The 19,846-nt window shown below is 33.2% G+C and overlaps 1 protein-coding gene across 2 annotated transcripts in view; it reads left to right on the top strand.

Annotated features, from left to right (window-relative positions):
* LOC121571837 (solute carrier family 45 member 4-like) overlaps positions 1 to 19,846 on the top strand; it is a 95,623-nt gene that overhangs the window by 58,600 nt on the left and 17,177 nt on the right. For both annotated transcript variants that reach the window (XM_041883549.2, XM_041883550.2), the window contains one exon: positions 223 to 434. In XM_041883549.2, coding sequence (XP_041739483.2) covers positions 223 to 434 — 212 coding nt within the window. The remainder of the gene's footprint in view (positions 1 to 222; positions 435 to 19,846) is intronic.

Consider the following 19,846-nt stretch of genomic DNA (forward strand, 5'->3'; position numbering starts at 1 on the left):
CCATATGAAATCTAGGTGTCTTCGTAGGTTCAGGCTTCGGCCACTGTGCTTCTGCATCTGCATTGCTTGCTCTTTGGGGGTTTAGGCTGAGTATCTGTAAAGCACTTTGTGACAACTGCTGATGTAAAAAGGGCTTTATAAAATACATTTGATTTGGCCTCCCCTTGTTTATATAAACTACACTTACAATCGCTTATAAACAATGATATTGTATTGTTTCAGCCTTACTGCAGAAGTACCTGGACAACTTTGACCTGAGCATCAAGGTTATCTACGTCCTGGGTACGCTGGGCTTCTCCATCGGTACGGCCGTCATGGCAATCTTCCCCAATGTCTACGTCTCCATGGTGATGATCAGCAGCATGGGCATTATCTCCATGAGCATCTCCTACTGCCCCTACGCCCTCCTGGGACAATACCATGAGATGAAAGAAGTAATGATCTATACTAGTTAGAACACACTGATAACAGGTTAGTTACTTAGTTACACACTGATATAACAGGTTAGTTACTTAGTTGCACACTGATATAACAGGTTAGTTAGTTACACACTGATATAACAGGTTAGTTGCACACTGATATAACAGGTTAGTTAGTTACACACTGATATAACAGGTTAGTTAGTACACACTGATATAACAGGTTAGTTAGTACACACTGATATAACAGGTTAGTTACACACTGATTTAACAGGGTAGTTAGTTACACAATGATATAAAAGGTTAGTTGCAAACTGATATAACAGGTTAGTTAGTTACACACTGATATAACAGGTTAGTTAGTTACACAATGATATAAAAGGTTAGTTGCAAACTGATATAACAGGTTAGTTAGTTACACACTGATATAACAGGTTAGTTACACACTGATTTAACAGGTTAGTTAGTTACATGCTGATATAACAGGTTAGTTAGTACCCACTCATAATAGATTAGTTAGTTATACACTGATATAACAGGTTAGTTACACACAGATATAACAGGTTAGTTAGTTAGTTAGTTAGTTAGTTAGTTAGTTACACACTGATATAACAGGTTAGTTAGTTACACACTGATATAACAGGTTAGTTAGTTACACACTGATATAACAGGTTAGTTAGTTACACACTGATATAACAGGTTAGTTAGTACACACTGATATAACAGGTTAGTTAGTACACACTGATATATCCGGTTAATTAGTTACACACTGATATAACAGGTTAGTTCGTTACACGCTGATATAACAGGTTAGTTAGTTACACACTGTTTAACAGGTTAGTTAGTTAGTACACACTGATATATCAGGTTAGTTAGTACGCACTGATATAACAGGTTAGTTAGTACACACTGATATATCCAGTTAATTAGTTACACAATGATATATCAGGTTAGTTAGTTAGTTAGTTACACACTGATATAACATGTTAGTTAGTTACACACTGATATAACAGGTTAGTTAGTTACAAACTGATATAACATGTTAGTTAGTTACACACTGATATAACAGGTTAGTTAGTTACACACTGGTATAACAGGTTAGTTAGTTATACACTGATATAACAGGTTAGTTAGTTACACACTGGTATAACAGGTTAGTTAGTTACACATTGGTATAACAGGTTAGTTAGTTACACACTGATATAACAGGTTAGTTTGTTACACACTGATATAACATGTTAGTCAGTTACACACTGATATAACAGGTTAGTCAGTTACACACTGATATATCAGGTTAGTTAGTTACACACTGGTATAACAGGTTAGTTAGTTACTCACTGATATCAGGTTAGTTAGTTACACACTGATATAACAGGTTAGTTAGTACACTGATAACAGGTTAGTTAGTTACACACTGATAACAGGTTAGTCAGTTACACACTGATAACAGGTTAGTCAGTTACACACTGATAACAGGTTAGTTAGTTAAACACTGATATAACAGGTTAGTTAGTTAAACACTGATATAACAGGTTAGTTAGTACACACTGATATATAACAGGTTAGTTAGTACACACTGATAACATGTTAGTCAGTTACACACTGATATATCAGGTTAGTTAGTTACACAGTGGTATAACAGGTTAGATAGTTACACACTGATATATCAGGTTAGTTAGTTACACACTGATATAACAGGTTAGTTAGTACACACTGATATAACAGGATAGTTACATACTGATTTAACAGGTTAGTTAGTTACTCACTGATATATCAGGTGAGTTAGTTACACACTGATCTAACAGGTTAGTTAGTTAGTTACACACTGATATAACAGGTTAGTTAGTACACACTGATATAACAGGTTAGTTAGTTACACACTGATATAACAGGATAGTTAGTAGACACTGATATAACAGGTTAGTTCGTTACACACTGATATAACAGGTTAGTTAGTTACACACTAACAGGTTAGTTAGTTACACGCTGATAACAGGCTAGTCAGTTACACACTGATAACAGGTTAGTTAGAACCCACTCATAATAGATTAGTTAGTTACACACTGATATAACAGGTTAGTTAGTTCACACTGGTATAACAGGTTAGTTAGTTACACACTGATATAACATGTTAGTCAGTTACACACTGATATAACAGGTTAGTCAGTTACACACTAATATATCAGGTTAGTTAGTTACACACTGGTATAACAGGTTAGTTAGTTACACACTGATATAACAGGTTAGTTAGTTACACACTGGTATAACAGGTTAGTTAGTTACACACTGATATAACAGGTTAGTTAGTACACACTGATATAACAGGTTAGTTAGTTACACACTGATATAACAGGTTAGTTAGTACACACTGATATAACAGGATAGTTACATACTGATTTAACAGGTTAGTTAGTTACTCACTGATATCAGGTTAGTTAGTTACACACTGATATAACATGTTAGTTAGTACACTGATAACAGGTTAGTTAGTTACACACTGATAACAGGTTAGTCAGTTACACACTGATAACAGGTTAGTTAGTTAAACACTGATATAACAGGTTAGTTAGTACACACTGATATTTAACAGGTTAGTTAGTACACACTGATAACATGTTAGCCAGTTACTCACTGAAAACATGTTAGTCAGTTACTCACTGGTATAACAGGTTAGTTAGTTACTCACTGATATATCAGGTTAGTTAGTTACACACTAATATATCAGGTTAGTTAGTTACACACTGGTATAACAGGTTAGTTAGTTACACACTGATATATCAGGTTAGTTAGTTACACACTGATATAACAGGTTAGTTAGTACACTGATATAACAGGTTAGTTAGTTAGTACACTGATATAACAGGTTAGTCAGTTACACACTGATAACATGTTAGTCAGTTACACACTGATAACAGGTTAGTTAGTACACACTGATATTTAACAGGTTAGTTAGTACACACTGATAACATGTTAGTCAGTTACTCACTGATAACATGTTAGTCAGTTACTCACTGTTATAACAGGTTAGTTAGTTACATACTGATTTAACAGGTTAGTTAGTTACTCACTGATATATCAGGTGAGTTAGTTACACACTGATCTAACAGGTTAGTTAGTTAGTTAGTTAGTTACACACTGATATAACAGGTTAGTTAGTTACACACTGATATAACATGTTAGTTAGTTACACACTGATATAACAGGTTAGTTAGTACACACTGATATAACAGGTTAGTTAGTACACACTGATAACAGGTTAGTTAGTTACTCACTGATATATCAGGTTAGTTAGTTACACACTGATCTAACAGGTTAGTTAGTTAGTTACACACTGATCTAACAGGTTAGTTAGTTAGTTACACACTGATATAACAGGTTAGTTAGTTACACACTGATATAACAGGTTAGTTAGTTAAACACTGATAACAGGTTAGTTAGTTAAACACTGATATAACAGGTTAGTTAGTTACACACTGATATAACAGGTTAGTTGCACACTGATATAACAGGTTAGTTAGTACGCACTGATATAACAGGTTAGTTAGTACACACTGATAAAACAGGTTAGTTAGTTACACACTGATATAACAGGTTAGTTGCAAACTGATATAACAGGTTAGTTAGTACGCACTGATATAACAGGTTAGTTAGTACACACTGATATATCCAGTTAATTAGTTACACAATGATATATCAGGTTAGTTAGTTAGTTAGTTAGTTAGTTAGTTAGTTAGTTACATACTGATATAACAGGTTAGTTAGTTACAAACTGATATAACATGTTAGTTAGTTACACACTGATATAACAGGTTAGTTAGTTACACACTGGTATAACAGGTTAGTTAGTTATACACTGATATAACAGGTTAGTTAGTTACACACTGGTATAACAGGTTAGTTAGTTACACACTGATATAACAGGTTAGTTAGTTAGTTACACACTGATATAACAGGTTAGTTAGTTACACGCTGATATAACAGGTTAGTTAGTTAGTTAGTTACACACTGATATAACAGGTTAGTTAGTTAGTTACACACTGATATAACAGGTTAGTTAGTACACTGATAACAGGTTAGTTAGTTACACGCTGATAACAGGCTAGTCAGTTACACACTGATAACAGGTTAGTTAGAACCCACTCATAATAGATTAGTCAGTTACTCACTGATAACATGTTAATCAGTTACTCACTGGTATATCAGGTTAGTTAGTTACACACTGATATAACAGGTTAGTTGGTACACACTGATATAACAGGATAGTTACATACTGATTTAACAGGTTAGTTAGTTAGTACACACTGATATATCAGGTTAGTTAGTACGCACTGATATAACAGATTAGTTAGTACACACTGATATATCCGGTTAATTAGTTACACACTGATATATCAGGTTAGTTAGTTACACACTGATATAACAGGTTAGTTAGTTACACACTGATATAACAGGTTAGTTAGTACACACTGATATAACAGGTTAGTTAGTACACACTGATATAACAGGTTAGTTAGTTACACACTGATATAACAGGTTAGTTAGTTACAAACTGATATAACATGTTAGTTAGTTACACACTGATATAACAGGTTAGTTAGTTACACACTGGTATAACAGGTTAGTTAGTTACACATTGGTATAACAGGTAAGTTAGTTACACACTGATATAACAGGTTAGTTAGTTAGTTACACACTGATATAACAGGTTAGTTAGTACACTGATAACAGGTTAGTCAGTTACACACTGATAACAGGTTAGTCAGTTACACACTGATAACAGGTTAGTTAGTTAAACACTGATATAACAGGTTAGTTAGTTAAACACTGATATAACAGGTTAGTTAGTTAAACACTGATATAACAGGTTAGTTAGTTAAACACTGATATAACAGGTTAGTTAGTTAAACACTGATATAACAGGTTAGTTAGTTAAACACTGATAACATGGTAGTCAGTTACTCACTGGTATAACAGGTTAGTTAGTTACACACTGATATAACAGGTTAGTTAGTACACACTGATATAACAGGATAGTTACATACTGATTTAACAGGTTAGTTAGTTACTCACTGATATCAGGTTAGTTAGTTACACACTGATATAACAGGTTAGTTAGTACACTGATATAACAGGTTAGTTAGTTACACACTGAAAACAGGTTAGTCAGTTACACACTGATAACAGGTTAGTCAGTTACACACTGATAACAGGTTAGTTAGTTAAACACTGATATAACAGGTTAGTTAGTTAAACACTGATATAACAGGTTAGTTAGTACACACTGATAACATGTTAGCCAGTTACTCACTAATAACATGTTAGTCAGTTACTCACTGGTATAACAGGTTAGTTAGTTACTCACTGATATATCAGGTTAGTTAGTTACACACTAATATATCAGGTTAGTTAGTTACACACTGGTATAACAGGTTAGTTAGTTACACACTGATATAACAGGTTAGTTAGTTACACACTGGTATAACAGGTTAGTTAGTTACACACTGATATAACAGGTTAGTTAATACACACTGATATAACAGGTTAGTTAGTTACACACTGATATAACAGGTTAGTTAGTACACACTGATATAACAGGATAGTTACATACTGATTTAACAGGTTAGTTATTTACTCACTGATATCAGGTTAGTTAGTTACACACTGATATAACAGGTTAGTTAGTTACACACTGATATAACAGGTTAGTTGCACACTGATATAACAGGTTAGTTAGTACGCACTGATATAACAGGTTAGTTAGTACACACTGATAAAACAGGTTAGTTAGTTACACACTGATATAACAGGTTAGTTGCAAACTGATATAACAGGTTAGTCAGTTACACACTGATAACAGGTTAGTTAGTACACACTGATATTTAACAGGTTAGTTAGTACACACTGATAACATGTTAGTCAGTTACTCACTGATAACATGTTAGTCAGTTACTCACTGTTATAACAGGTTAGTTAGTTACATACTGATTTAACAGGTTAGTTAGTTACTCACTGATATATCAGGTGAGTTAGTTACACACTGATCTAACAGGAGTTAGTTAGTTAGTTAGTTACACACTGATATAACAGGTTAGTTAGTTACACACTGATATAACATGTTAGTTAGTTACACACTGATATAACAGGTTAGTTAGTACACACTGATATAACAGGTTAGTTAGTACACACTGATAACAGGTTAGTTAGTTACTCACTGATATATCAGGTTAGTTAGTTACACACTGATCTAACAGGTTAGTTAGTTAGTTAACACTGATCTAACAGGTTAGTTAGTTAGTTACACACTGATATAACAGGTTAGTTAGTTACACACTGATATAACAGGTTAGTTAGTTAAACACTGATAACAGGTTAGTTAGTTAAACACTGATATAACAGGTTAGTTAGTTACACACTGATATAACAGGTTAGTTGCACACTGATATAACAGGTTAGTTAGTACGCACTGATATAACAGGTTAGTTAGTACACACTGATAAAACAGGTTAGTTAGTTACACACTGATATAACAGGTTAGTTGCAAACTGATATAACAGGTTAGTTAGTACGCACTGATATAACAGGTTAGTTAGTACACACTGATATATCCAGTTAATTAGTTACACAATGATATATCAGGTTAGTTAGTTAGTTAGTTAGTTAGTTAGTTAGTTACACACTGATATAACAGGTTAGTTAGTTACAAACTGATATAACATGTTAGTTAGTTACACACTGATATAACAGGTTAGTTAGTTACACACTGGTATAACAGGTTAGTTAGTTATACACTGATATAACAGGTTAGTTAGTTACACACTGGTATAACAGGTTAGTTAGTTACACACTGATATAACAGGTTAGTTAGTTAGTTACACACTGATATAACAGGTTAGTTAGTTACACGCTGATATAACAGGTTAGTTAGTTAGTTAGTTACACACTGATATAACAGGTTAGTTAGTTAGTTACACACTGATATAACAGGTTAGTTAGTACACTGATAACAGGTTAGTTAGTTACACGCTGATAACAGGCTAGTCAGTTACACACTGATAACAGGTTAGTTAGAACCCACTCATAATAGATTAGTCAGTTACTCACTGATAACATGTTAGTCAGTTACTCACTGGTATATCAGGTTAGTTAGTTACACACTGATATAACAGGTTAGTTGGTACACACTGATATAACAGGATAGTTACATACTGATTTAACAGGTTAGTTAGTTAGTACACACTGATATATCAGGTTAGTTAGTACGCACTGATATAACAGATTAGTTAGTACACACTGATATATCCGGTTAATTAGTTACACACTGATATATCAGGTTAGTTAGTTACACACTGATATAACAGGTTAGTTAGTTACACACTGATATAACAGGTTAGTTAGTACACACTGATATAACAGGTTAGTTAGTACACACTGATATAACAGGTTAGTTAGTTACACACTGATATAACAGGTTAGTTAGTTACAAACTGATATAACATGTTAGTTAGTTACACACTGATATAACAGGTTAGTTAGTTACACACTGGTATAACAGGTTAGTTAGTTACACATTGGTATAACAGGTAAGTTAGTTACACACTGATATAACAGGTTAGTTAGTTAGTTACACACTGATATAACAGGTTAGTTAGTACACTGATAACAGGTTAGTCAGTTACACACTGATAACAGGTTAGTCAGTTACACACTGATAACAGGTTAGTTAGTTAAACACTGATATAACAGGTTAGTTAGTTAAACACTGATATAACAGGTTAGTTAGTTAAACACTGATATAACAGGTTAGTTAGTTAAACACTGATATAACAGGTTAGTTAGTTAAACACTGATATAACAGGTTAGTTAGTTAAACACTGATAACATGGTAGTCAGTTACTCACTGGTATAACAGGTTAGTTAGTTACACACTGATATAACAGGTTAGTTAGTACACACTGATATAACAGGATAGTTACATACTGATTTAACAGGTTAGTTAGTTACTCACTGATATCAGGTTAGTTAGTTACACACTGATATAACAGGTTAGTTAGTACACTGATATAACAGGTTAGTTAGTTACACACTGAAAACAGGTTAGTCAGTTACACACTGATAACAGGTTAGTCAGTTACACACTGATAACAGGTTAGTTAGTTAAACACTGATATAACAGGTTAGTTAGTTAAACACTGATATAACAGGTTAGTTAGTACACACTGATAACATGTTAGCCAGTTACTCACTAATAACATGTTAGTCAGTTACTCACTGGTATAACAGGTTAGTTAGTTACTCACTGATATATCAGGTTAGTTAGTTACACACTAATATATCAGGTTAGTTAGTTACACACTGGTATAACAGGTTAGTTAGTTACACACTGATATAACAGGTTAGTTAGTTACACACTGGTATAACAGGTTAGTTAGTTACACACTGATATAACAGGTTAGTTAATACACACTGATATAACAGGTTAGTTAGTTACACACTGATATAACAGGTTAGTTAGTACACACTGATATAACAGGATAGTTACATACTGATTTAACAGGTTAGTTAGTTACTCACTGATATCAGGTTAGTTAGTTACACACTGATATAACAGGTTAGTTAGTACACTGATAACAGGTTAGTTAGTTACACACTGATAACAGGTTAGTCAGTTACACACTGATAACATGTTAGTCAGTTACACACTGATAACAGGTTAGTTAGTACACACTGATATTTAACAGGTTAGTTAGTACACACTGATAACATGTTAGTCAGTTACTCACTGTTATAACAGGTTAGTTAGTTACTCACTGATATATCAGGTTAGTTAGTTACACACTGATATAACAGGTTAGTTAGTACACACTGATATAACAGGATAGTTACATACTGATTTAACAGGTTAGTTAGTTACTCACTGATATATCAGGTGAGTTAGTTACACACTGATCTAACAGGTTAGTTAGTTAGTTACACACTGATATAACAGGTTAGTTAGTACACACTGATATAACAGGTTAGTTAGTTACACACTGATATAACAGGATAGTTAGTAGACACTGATATAACAGGTTAGTTAGTTACACACTGATATAACAGGTTAGTTCGTTACACACTGATATAACAGGTTAGTTAGTTACACACTAACAGGTTAGTTAGTTACACGCTGATAACAGGCTAGTCAGTTACACACTGATAACAGGTTAGTTAGAACCCACTCATAATAGATTAGTTAGTTACACACTGATATAACAGGTTAGTTAGTACACACTGATATAACAGGTTAGTTAGTACACACTGATATAACAGGTTAGTTAGTTACACACTGGTATAACAGGTTAGTTAGTTACACACTGATATAACAGGTTAGTTAGTACACACTGATATAACAGGTTAGTTAGTTACTCACTGATATATCAGGTTAGTTAGTTACACACTGATATAACAGGTTAGTTAGTTACACACTGATATAACAGGTTAGTTAGTACACACTGATATATCAGGTTAGTTAGTACGCACTGATAAAACAGGTTAGTTAGTTAGTACACACTGATATATCAGGTGAGTTAGTACGCACTGATATAACAGATTAGTTAGTACACACTGATATATCTGGTTAATTAGTTACACACTGATATATCAGGTTAGTTAGTTAGTTAGTTAGTTAGTTACACACTGATATAACAGGTTAGTTAGTTACACACTGATATAACATGTTAGTTAGTTACACACTGATATAACAGGTTAGTTAGTACACACTGATATAATAGGTTAGTTAGTACACACTGATAACAGGTTAGTTAGTTACTCACTGATATATCAGGTTAGTTAGTTACACACTGATCTAACAGGTTAGTTAGTTAGTTACACACTGATCTAACAGGTTAGTTAGTTACACACTATTATAACAGGTTAGTTAGTTACACACTGGTATAACAGGTTAGTTAGTTACACACTGATATAACAGGTTAGTTAGTTAGTTACACACTGATATAACAGGTTAGTTAGTTACACACTGATATAACAGGTTAGTTAGTTACACACTGATATAACAGGTTAGTTGCACACTGATATAACAGGTTAGTTAGTACGCACTGATATAACAGGTTAGTTAGTACACACTGATAAAACAGGTTAGTTAGTTACACACTGATATAACAGGTTAGTTGCACACTGATATAACAGGTTAGTTAGTACGCACTGATATAACAGGTTAGTTAGTACACACTGATATATCCAGTTAATTAGTTACACAATGATATATCAGGTTAGTTAGTTAGTTAGTTAGTTAGTTACACACTGATATAACAGGTTAGTTAGTTACACACTGATATAACATGTTAGTTAGTTACAAACTGATATAACATGTTAGTTAGTTACACACTGATATAACAGGTTAGTTAGTTACACACTGATATAACAGGTTAGTTAGTTACACACTGGTATAACAGGTTAGTTAGTTACACACTGGTATAACAGGTTAGTTAGTTACACACTGATATAACAGGTTAGTTAGTTAGTTACACACTGATATAACAGGTTAGTTAGTTACACACTGATATAACAGGTTAGTTAGTTACACACTGATATAACAGGTTAGTTAGTTAGTTACACACTGATATAACAGGTTAGTTAGTACACTGATAACAGGTTAGTTAGTTACACGCTGATAACAGGCTAGTCAGTTACACACTGATAACAGGTTAGTTAGAACCCACTCATAATAGATTAGTCAGTTACTCACTGATAACATGTTAGTCAGTTACTCACTGGTATATCAGGTTAGTTAGTTACACACTGATATAACAGGTTAGTTGGTACACACTGATATAACAGGATAGTTACATACTGATTTAACAGGTTAGTTAGTTAGTACACACTGATATATCAGGTTAGTTAGTACGCACTGATATAACAGATTAGTTAGTACACACTGATATATCCGGTTAATTAGTTACACACTGATATATCAGGTTAGTTAGTTACACACTGATATAACAGGTTAGTTAGTTACACACTGATATAACAGGTTAGTTAGTACACACTGATATAACAGGTTAGTTAGTACACACTGATATAACAGGTTAGTTAGTTACACACTGATATAACAGGTTAGTTAGTTACAAACTGATATAACATGTTAGTTAGTTACACACTGATATAACAGGTTAGTTAGTTACACACTGGTATAACAGGTTAGTTAGTTACACATTGGTATAACAGGTAAGTTAGTTACACACTGATATAACAGGTTAGTTAGTTAGTACACTGATAACAGGTTAGTCAGTTACACACTGATAACAGGTTAGTCAGTTACACACTGATAACAGGTTAGTCAGTTACACACTGATAACAGGTTAGTTAGTTAAACACTGATATAACAGGTTAGTTAGTTAAACACTGATATAACAGGTTAGTTAGTTAAACACTGATATAACAGGTTAGTTAGTTAAACACTGATATAACAGGTTAGTTAGTTAAACACTGATAACATGGTAGTCAGTTACTCACTGGTATAACAGGTTAGTTAGTTACACACTGATATAACAGGTTAGTTAGTACACACTGATATAACAGGATAGTTACATACTGATTTAACAGGTTAGTTAGTTACTCACTGATATCAGGTTAGTTAGTTACACACTGATATAACAGGTTAGTTAGTACACTGATATAACAGGTTAGTTAGTTACACACTGATAACAGGTTAGTCAGTTACACACTGATAACAGGTTAGTCAGTTACACACTGATAACAGGTTAGTTAGTTAAACACTGATATAACAGGTTAGTTAGTTAAACACTGATATAACAGGTTAGTTAGTACACACTGATAACATGTTAGCCAGTTACTCACTGATAACATGTTAGTCAGTTACTCACTGGTATAACAGGTTAGTTAGTTACTCACTGATATATCAGGTTAGTTAGTTACACACTAATATATCAGGTTAGTTAGTTACACACTGGTATAACAGGTTAGTTAGTTACACACTGATATAACAGGTTAGTTAGTTACACACTGATATAACAGGTTAGTTACACACTGATTTAACAGGTTAGTTAGTTACATGCTGATATAACAGGTTAGTTAGTACCCACTCATAATAGATTAGTTAGTTATACACTGATATAACAGGTTAGTTACACACATATATAACAGGTTAGTTAGTTAGTTAGTTAGTTAGTTACACACTGATATAACAGGTTAGTTAGTTACACACTGATATAACAGGTTAGTTAGTTACACACTGATATAACAGGTTAGTTAGTTACACACTGATATAACAGGTTAGTTAGTTACACACTGATATAACAGGTTAGTTAGTACACACTGATATAACAGGTTAGTTAGTACACACTGATATATCCGGTTAATTAGTTACACACTGATATAACAGGTTAGTTCGTTACACGCTGATATAACAGGTTAGTTAGTTACACACTGTTTAACAGGTTAGTTAGTTAGTACACACTGATATATCAGGTTAGTTAGTACGCACTGATATAACAGGTTAGTTAGTACACACTGATATATCCAGTTAATTAGTTACACAATGATATATCAGGTTAGTTAGTTAGTTAGTTACACACTGATATAACATGTTAGTTAGTTACACACTGATATAACAGGTTAGTTAGTTACAAACTGATATAACATGTTAGTTAGTTACACACTGATATAACAGGTTAGTTAGTTACACACTGGTATAACAGGTTAGTTAGTTATACACTGATATAACAGGTTAGTTAGTTACACACTGGTATAACAGGTTAGTTAGTTACACATTGGTATAACAGGTTAGTTAGTTACACACTGATATAACAGGTTAGTTTGTTACACACTGATATAACATGTTAGTCAGTTACACACTGATATAACAGGTTAGTCAGTTACACACTGATATATCAGGTTAGTTAGTTACACACTGGTATAACAGGTTAGTCAGTTACACACTGATAACAGGTTAGTCAGTTACACACTGATAACAGGTTAGTTAGTTAAACACTGATATAACAGGTTAGTTAGTTAAACACTGATATAACAGGTTAGTTAGTACACACTGATATATAACAGGTTAGTTAGTACACACTGATAACATGTTAGTCAGTTACACACTGATATATCAGGTTAGTTAGTTACACAGTGGTATAACAGGTTAGATAGTTACACACTGATATATCAGGTTAGTTAGTTACACACTGATATAACAGGTTAGTTAGTACACACTGATATAACAGGATAGTTACATACTGATTTAACAGGTTAGTTAGTTACTCACTGATATATCAGGTGAGTTAGTTACACACTGATCTAACAGGTTAGTTAGTTAGTTACACACTGATATAACAGGTTAGTTAGTACACACTGATATAACAGGTTAGTTAGTTACACACTGATATAACAGGATAGTTAGTAGACACTGATATAACAGGTTAGTTCGTTACACACTGATATAACAGGTTAGTTAGTTACACACTAACAGGTTAGTTAGTTACACGCTGATAACAGGCTAGTCAGTTACACACTGATAACAGGTTAGTTAGAACCCACTCATAATAGATTAGTTAGTTACACACTGATATAACAGGTTAGTTCACACTGGTATAACAGGTTAGTTAGTTACACATAGGTATAACAGGTTAGTTAGTTACACACTGATATAACAGGTTAGTTTGTTACACACTGATATAACATGTTAGTCAGTTACACACTGATATAACAGGTTAGTCAGTTACACACTAATATATCAGGTTAGTTAGTTACACACTGGTATAACAGGTTAGTTAGTTACACACTGATATAACAGGTTAGTTAGTTACACACTGGTATAACAGGTTAGTTAGTTACACACTGATATAACAGGTTAGTTAGTACACACTGATATAACAGGTTAGTTAGTTACACACTGATATAACAGGTTAGTTAGTACACACTGATATAACAGGATAGTTACATACTGATTTAACAGGTTAGTTAGTTACTCACTGATATCAGGTTAGTTAGTTACACACTGATATAACATGTTAGTTAGTACACTGATAACAGGTTAGTTAGTTACACACTGATAACAGGTTAGTCAGTTACACACTGATAACAGGTTAGTTAGTTAAACACTGATATAACAGGTTAGTTAGTACACACTGATATTTAACAGGTTAGTTAGTACACACTGATAACATGTTAGCCAGTTACTCACTGAAAACATGTTAGTCAGTTACTCACTGGTATAACAGGTTAGTTAGTTACTCACTGATATATCAGGTTAGTTAGTTACACACTAATATATCAGGTTAGTTAGTTACACACTGGTATAACAGGTTAGTTAGTTACACACTGATATATCAGGTTAGTTAGTTACACACTGATATAACAGGTTAGTTAGTACACTGATATAACAGGTTAGTTAGTTAGTACACTGATATAACAGGTTAGTCAGTTACACACTGATAACATGTTAGTCAGTTACACACTGATAACAGGTTAGTTAGTACACACTGATATTTAACAGGTTAGTTAGTACACACTGATAACATGTTAGTCAGTTACTCACTGATAACATGTTAGTCAGTTACTCACTGTTATAACAGGTTAGTTAGTTACATACTGATTTAACAGGTTAGTTAGTTACTCACTGATATATCAGGTGAGTTAGTTACACACTGATCTAACAGGTTAGTTAGTTAGTTAGTTAGTTACACACTGATATAACAGGTTAGTTAGTTACACACTGATATAACATGTTAGTTAGTTACACACTGATATAACAGGTTAGTTAGTACACACTGATATAACAGGTTAGTTAGTACACACTGATAACAGGTTAGTTAGTTACTCACTGATATATCAGGTTAGTTAGTTACACACTGATCTAACAGGTTAGTTAGTTAGTTACACACTGATCTAACAGGTTAGTTAGTTAGTTACACACTGATATAACAGGTTAGTTAGTTACACACTGATATAACAGGTAAGTTAGTTAAACACTGATAACAGGTTAGTTAGTTAAACACTGATATAACAGGTTAGTTAGTTACACACTGATATAACAGGTTAGTTGCACACTGATATAACAGGTTAGTTAGTACGCACTGATATAACAGGTTAGTTAGTACACACTGATAAAACAGGTTAGTTAGTTACACACTGATATAACAGGTTAGTTGCAAACTGATATAACAGGTTAGTTAGTACGCACTGATATAACAGGTTAGTTAGTACACACTGATATATCCAGTTAATTAGTTACACAATGATATATCAGGTTAGTTAGTTAGTTAGTTAGTTAGTTACACACTGATATACCAGGTTAGTTAGTTACAAACTGATATAACATGTTAGTTAGTTACACACTGATATAACAGGTTAGTTAGTTACACACTGGTATAACAGGTTAGTTAGTTATACACTGATATAACAGGTTAGTTAGTTAAACACTGATATAACAGGTTAGTTAGTTAAACACTGATAACATGGTAGTCAGTTACTCACTGGTATAACAGGTTAGTTAGTTACACACTGATATAACAGGTTAGTTAGTACACACTGATATAACAGGATAGTTACATACTGATTTAACAGGTTAGTTAGTTACTCACTGATATCAGGTTAGTTAGTTACACACTGATATAACAGGTTAGTTAGTACACTGATATAACAGGTTAGTTAGTTACACACTGATAACAGGTTAGTCAGTTACACACTGATAACAGGTTAGTCAGTTACACACTGATAACAGGTTAGTTAGTTAAACACTGATATAACAGGTTAGTTAGTTAAACACTGATATAACAGGTTAGTTAGTACACACTGATAACATGTTAGCCAGTTACTCACTGATAACATGTTAGTCAGTTACTCACTGGTATAACAGGTTAGTTAGTTACTCACTGATATATCAGGTTAGTTAGTTACACACTAATATATCAGGTTAGTTAGTTACACACTGGTATAACAGGTTAGTTAGTTACACACTGATATAACAGGTTAGTTAGTTACACACTGGTATAACAGGTTAGTTAGTTACACACTGATATAACAGGTTAGTTAATACACACTGATATAACAGGTTAGTTAGTTACACACTGATATAACAGGTTAGTTAGTACACACTGATATAACAGGATAGTTACATACTGATTTAACAGGTTAGTTAGTTACTCACTGATATCAGGTTAGTTAGTTACACACTGATATAACAGGTTAGTTAGTACACTGATAACAGGTTAGTTAGTTACACACTGATAACAGGTTAGTCAGTTACACACTGATAACATGTTAGTCAGTTACACACTGATAACAGGTTAGTTAGTACACACTGATATTTAACAGGTTAGTTAGTACACACTGATAACATGTTAGTCAGTTACTCACTGTTATAACAGGTTAGTTAGTTACTCACTGATATATCAGGTTAGTTAGTTACACACTGATATAACAGGTTAGTTAGTTACACACTGATATAACATGTTAGTTAGTTACAAACTGATATAACATGTTAGTTAGTTACACACTGATATAACAGGTTAGTTAGTTACACACTGGTATAACAGGTTAGTTAGTTACACACTGATATAACAGGTTAGTTAGTTAGTTACACACTGATATAACAGGTTAGTTAGTTACACACTGATATAACAGGTTAGTTAGTTAGTTAGTTACACACTGATATAACAGGTTAGTTAGTTAGTTACACACTGATATAACAGGTTAGTTAGTACACTGATAACAGGTTAGTTAGTTACACGCTGATAACAGGCTAGTCAGTTACACACTGATAACAGGTTAGTTAGAACCCACTCATAATAGATTAGTCAGTTACTCACTGATAACATGTTAGTCAGTTACTTACTGGTATATCAGGTTAGTTAGTTACACACTGATATAACAGGTTAGTTGGTACACACTGATATAACAGGATAGTTACATACTGATTTAACAGGTTAGTTAGTTAGTACACACTGATATATCAGGTTAGTTAGTACGCACTGATATAACAGATTAGTTAGTACACACTGATATATCCGGTTAATTAGTTACACACTGATATATCAGGTTAGTTAGTTACACACTGATATAACAGGTTAGTTAGTTACACACTGATATAACAGGTTAGTTAGTACACACTGATATAACAGGTTAGTTAGTACACACTGATATAACAGGTTAGTTAGTTACACACTGATATAACAGGTTAGTTAGTTACAAACTGATATAACATGTTAGTTAGTTACACACTGATATAACAGGTTAGTTAGTTACACACTGGTATAACAGGTTAGTTAGTTACACATTGGTATAACAGGTAAGTTAGTTACACACTGATATAACAGGTTAGTTAGTTACACACTGATATAACAGGTTAGTTAGTTACAAACTGATATAACATGTTAGTTAGTTACACACTGATATAACAGGTTAGTTAGTTACACACTGGTATAACAGGTTAGTTAGTTACACATTGGTATAACAGGTAAGTTAGTTACACACTGATATAACAGGTTAGTTAGTTAGTTACACACTGATATAACAGGTTAGTTAGTACACTGATAACAGGTTAGTCAGTTAAACACTGATAACAGGTTAGTCAGTTACACACTGATAACAGGTTAGTTAGTTAAACACTGATATAACAGGTTAGTTAGTTAAACACTGATATAACAGGTTAGTTAGTTAAACACTGATATAACAGGTTAGTTAGTTAAACACTGATATAACAGGTTAGTTAGTTAAACACTGATATAACAGGTTAGTTAGTTAAACACTGATAACATGGTAGTCAGTTACTCACTGGTATAACAGGTTAGTTAGTTACACACTGATATAACAGGTTAGTTAGTACACACTGATATAACAGGATAGTTACATACTGATTTAACAGGTTAGTTAGTTACTCACTGATATCAGGTTAGTTAGTTACACACTGATATAACAGGTTAGTTAGTACACTGATATAACAGGTTAGTTAGTTACACACTGATAACAGGTTAGTCAGTTACACACTGATAACAGGTTAGTCAGTTACACACTGATAACAGGTTAGTTAGTTAAACACTGATATAACAGGTTAGTTAGTTAAACACTGATATAACAGGTTAGTTAGTACACACTGATAACATGTTAGCCAGTTACTCACTGATAACATGTTAGTCAGTTACTCACTGGTATAACAGGTTAGTTAGTTACTCACTGATATATCAGGTTAGTTAGTTACACACTAATATATCAGGTTAGTTAGTTACACACTGGTATAACAGGTTAGTTAGTTACACACTGATATAACAGGTTAGTTAGTTACACACTGGTATAACAGGTTAGTTAGTTACACACTGATATAACAGGTTAGTTAATACACACTGATATAACAGGTTAGTTAGTTACACACTGATATAACAGGTTAGTTAGTACACACTGATATAACAGGATAGTTACATACTGATTTAACAGGTTAGTTAGTTACTCACTGATATCAGGTTAGTTAGTTACACACTGATATAACAGGTTAGTTAGTACACTGATAACAGGTTAGTTAGTTACACACTGATAACAGGTTAGTCAGTTACACACTGATAACATGTTAGTCAGTTACACACTGATAACAGGTTAGTTAGTACACACTGATATTTAACAGGTTAGTTAGTACACACTGATAACATGTTAGTCAGTTACTCACTGTTATAACAGGTTAGTTAGTTACTCACTGATATATCAGGTTAGTTAGTTACACACTGATATAACAGGTTAGTTAGTACACACTGATATAACAGGATAGTTACATACTGATTTAACAGGTTAGTTAGTTACTCACTGATATATCAGGTGAGTTAGTTACACACTGATCTAACAGGTTAGTTAGTTAGTTACACACTGATATAACAGGTTAGTTAGTACACACTGATATAACAGGTTAGTTAGTTACACACTGATATAACAGGATAGTTAGTAGACACTGATATAACAGGTTAGTTAGTTACACACTGATATAACAGGTTAGTTCGTTACACACTGATATAACAGGTTAGTTAGTTACACACTAACAGGTTAGTTAGTTACACGCTGATAACAGGCTAGTCAGTTACACACTGATAACAGGTTAGTTAGAACCCACTCATAATAGATTAGTTAGTTACACACTGATATAACAGGTTAGTTAGTACACACTGATATAACAGGTTAGTTAGTACACACTGATATAACAGGTTAGTTAGTTACACACTGGTATAACAGGTTAGTTAGTTACACACTGATATAACAGGTTAGTTAGTACACACTGATATAACAGGTTAGTTAGTTACTCACTGATATATCAGGTTAGTTAGTTACACACTGATATAACAGGTTAGTTAGTTACACACTGATATAACAGGTTAGTTAGTACACACTGATATATCAGGTTAGTTAGTACGCACTGATAAAACAGGTTAGTTAGT

Source organism: Coregonus clupeaformis, chromosome 8 (genome assembly GCF_020615455.1).
Source record: "Coregonus clupeaformis isolate EN_2021a chromosome 8, ASM2061545v1, whole genome shotgun sequence".
NCBI classification, from domain to species: domain Eukaryota; kingdom Metazoa; phylum Chordata; class Actinopteri; order Salmoniformes; family Salmonidae; genus Coregonus; species Coregonus clupeaformis.